General features: G+C 66.7%; 1 protein-coding gene across 1 annotated transcript in view; it reads right to left on the bottom strand.

Moving 5' to 3' along the window:
- Positions 1 to 36: 36 nt before the first annotated feature.
- MADCAM1 (mucosal vascular addressin cell adhesion molecule 1) overlaps positions 37 to 900 on the bottom strand; it is a gene marked incomplete at its 3' end in the record, with an annotated part of 2,921 nt that continues 2,057 nt past the window's right edge. The window contains exons 2-3 of the mRNA XM_010190169.1: positions 451 to 717; positions 37 to 351 (exon numbers count right to left, since the gene is read on the bottom strand). Coding sequence (XP_010188471.1) covers positions 37 to 351; positions 451 to 717 — 582 coding nt within the window. The remainder of the gene's footprint in view (positions 352 to 450; positions 718 to 900) is intronic.

Genomic DNA, 900 nt, shown 5'->3' with positions numbered 1-900 from the left:
CATTCCCTGGTCCCCAGTGCCCGCCCCAGGACTCACCCCCAGCGCTCACAGCCATGGAGGCCGCCTGGGTGAAGGTCTCCTGCCCCACGCTCAGCGTCACCTTGCACCTGAACTCCGTCCCTTCTCCCACCTCCTCTGCAGCCACCGGCAGCGTGGACACGACGTCGAACAGCTCCTCCTCGGTCTCCGTGGTGTCGAAGTCTGCCTCCACCAGTGCCTGCTCGCCCCGGTACCAGGCAAGCGCCAGCCCGGTGAGGGGGTACACACCTCGGGCCCAGCAGCGCAGGGTCCCAGGCTGCCCGGGCCGCAGAGCATGGGGGACAGCCTCCAGTTGCAGCGTCTCCGGGAAGGCTGGGAGAGGAACCACAGCGTCACACGGGGATTTTCAGCACCGCTGCCAGAAGGGAGCAGGTGGCCTCAGGGGTGAGGGCCAGGCTGGGGGGCACATACCATAGACCCTCAGGAAGACGGCGTTCTGGTAGCGCTGCCCGTGGCAGGAGCCCTGGCAGATCTTGGTGCCCTCAGTGGCGACGGTGGCGCCGTTGACGTGCAGGATGCTGTGGGTGGGGAAGGAGGTGACGCTGCCCAGGTTGGTGTCCAGGCCCCGCCACTGCACCGTGCCCCCCACGCAGGACAGGGAGCAGTTCAGCTGCACCGAGCCCCCAAACCGCACCACCGGCTGCAGCGGCACCACCGTCAGTCTGTCAGCCAGGCGCCCTGTGGAGAGGAAACCACGGGGCTGAGGGACGGGGACGATCACCAGAACATGGCCACGTGCGAGGCAAAAGGGGTGCCAGTGTCCCCCTTTGCTGAGATGTGGACAGTCACGGTCAGGCACCACGTGAACTCCATCTCCATCACCGTCACTCATTAGCAACAGCTCGTTAGGGGCGGCTGAAG

The sequence above is a fragment of the Mesitornis unicolor genome, unplaced genomic scaffold (genome assembly GCF_000695765.1).
Source record: "Mesitornis unicolor isolate BGI_N332 unplaced genomic scaffold, ASM69576v1 scaffold30408, whole genome shotgun sequence".
NCBI classification, from domain to species: domain Eukaryota; kingdom Metazoa; phylum Chordata; class Aves; order Mesitornithiformes; family Mesitornithidae; genus Mesitornis; species Mesitornis unicolor.
Note: the sequence above shows the minus strand (reverse complement) of the source record. Positions and strands in the feature narration are given on the sequence as shown.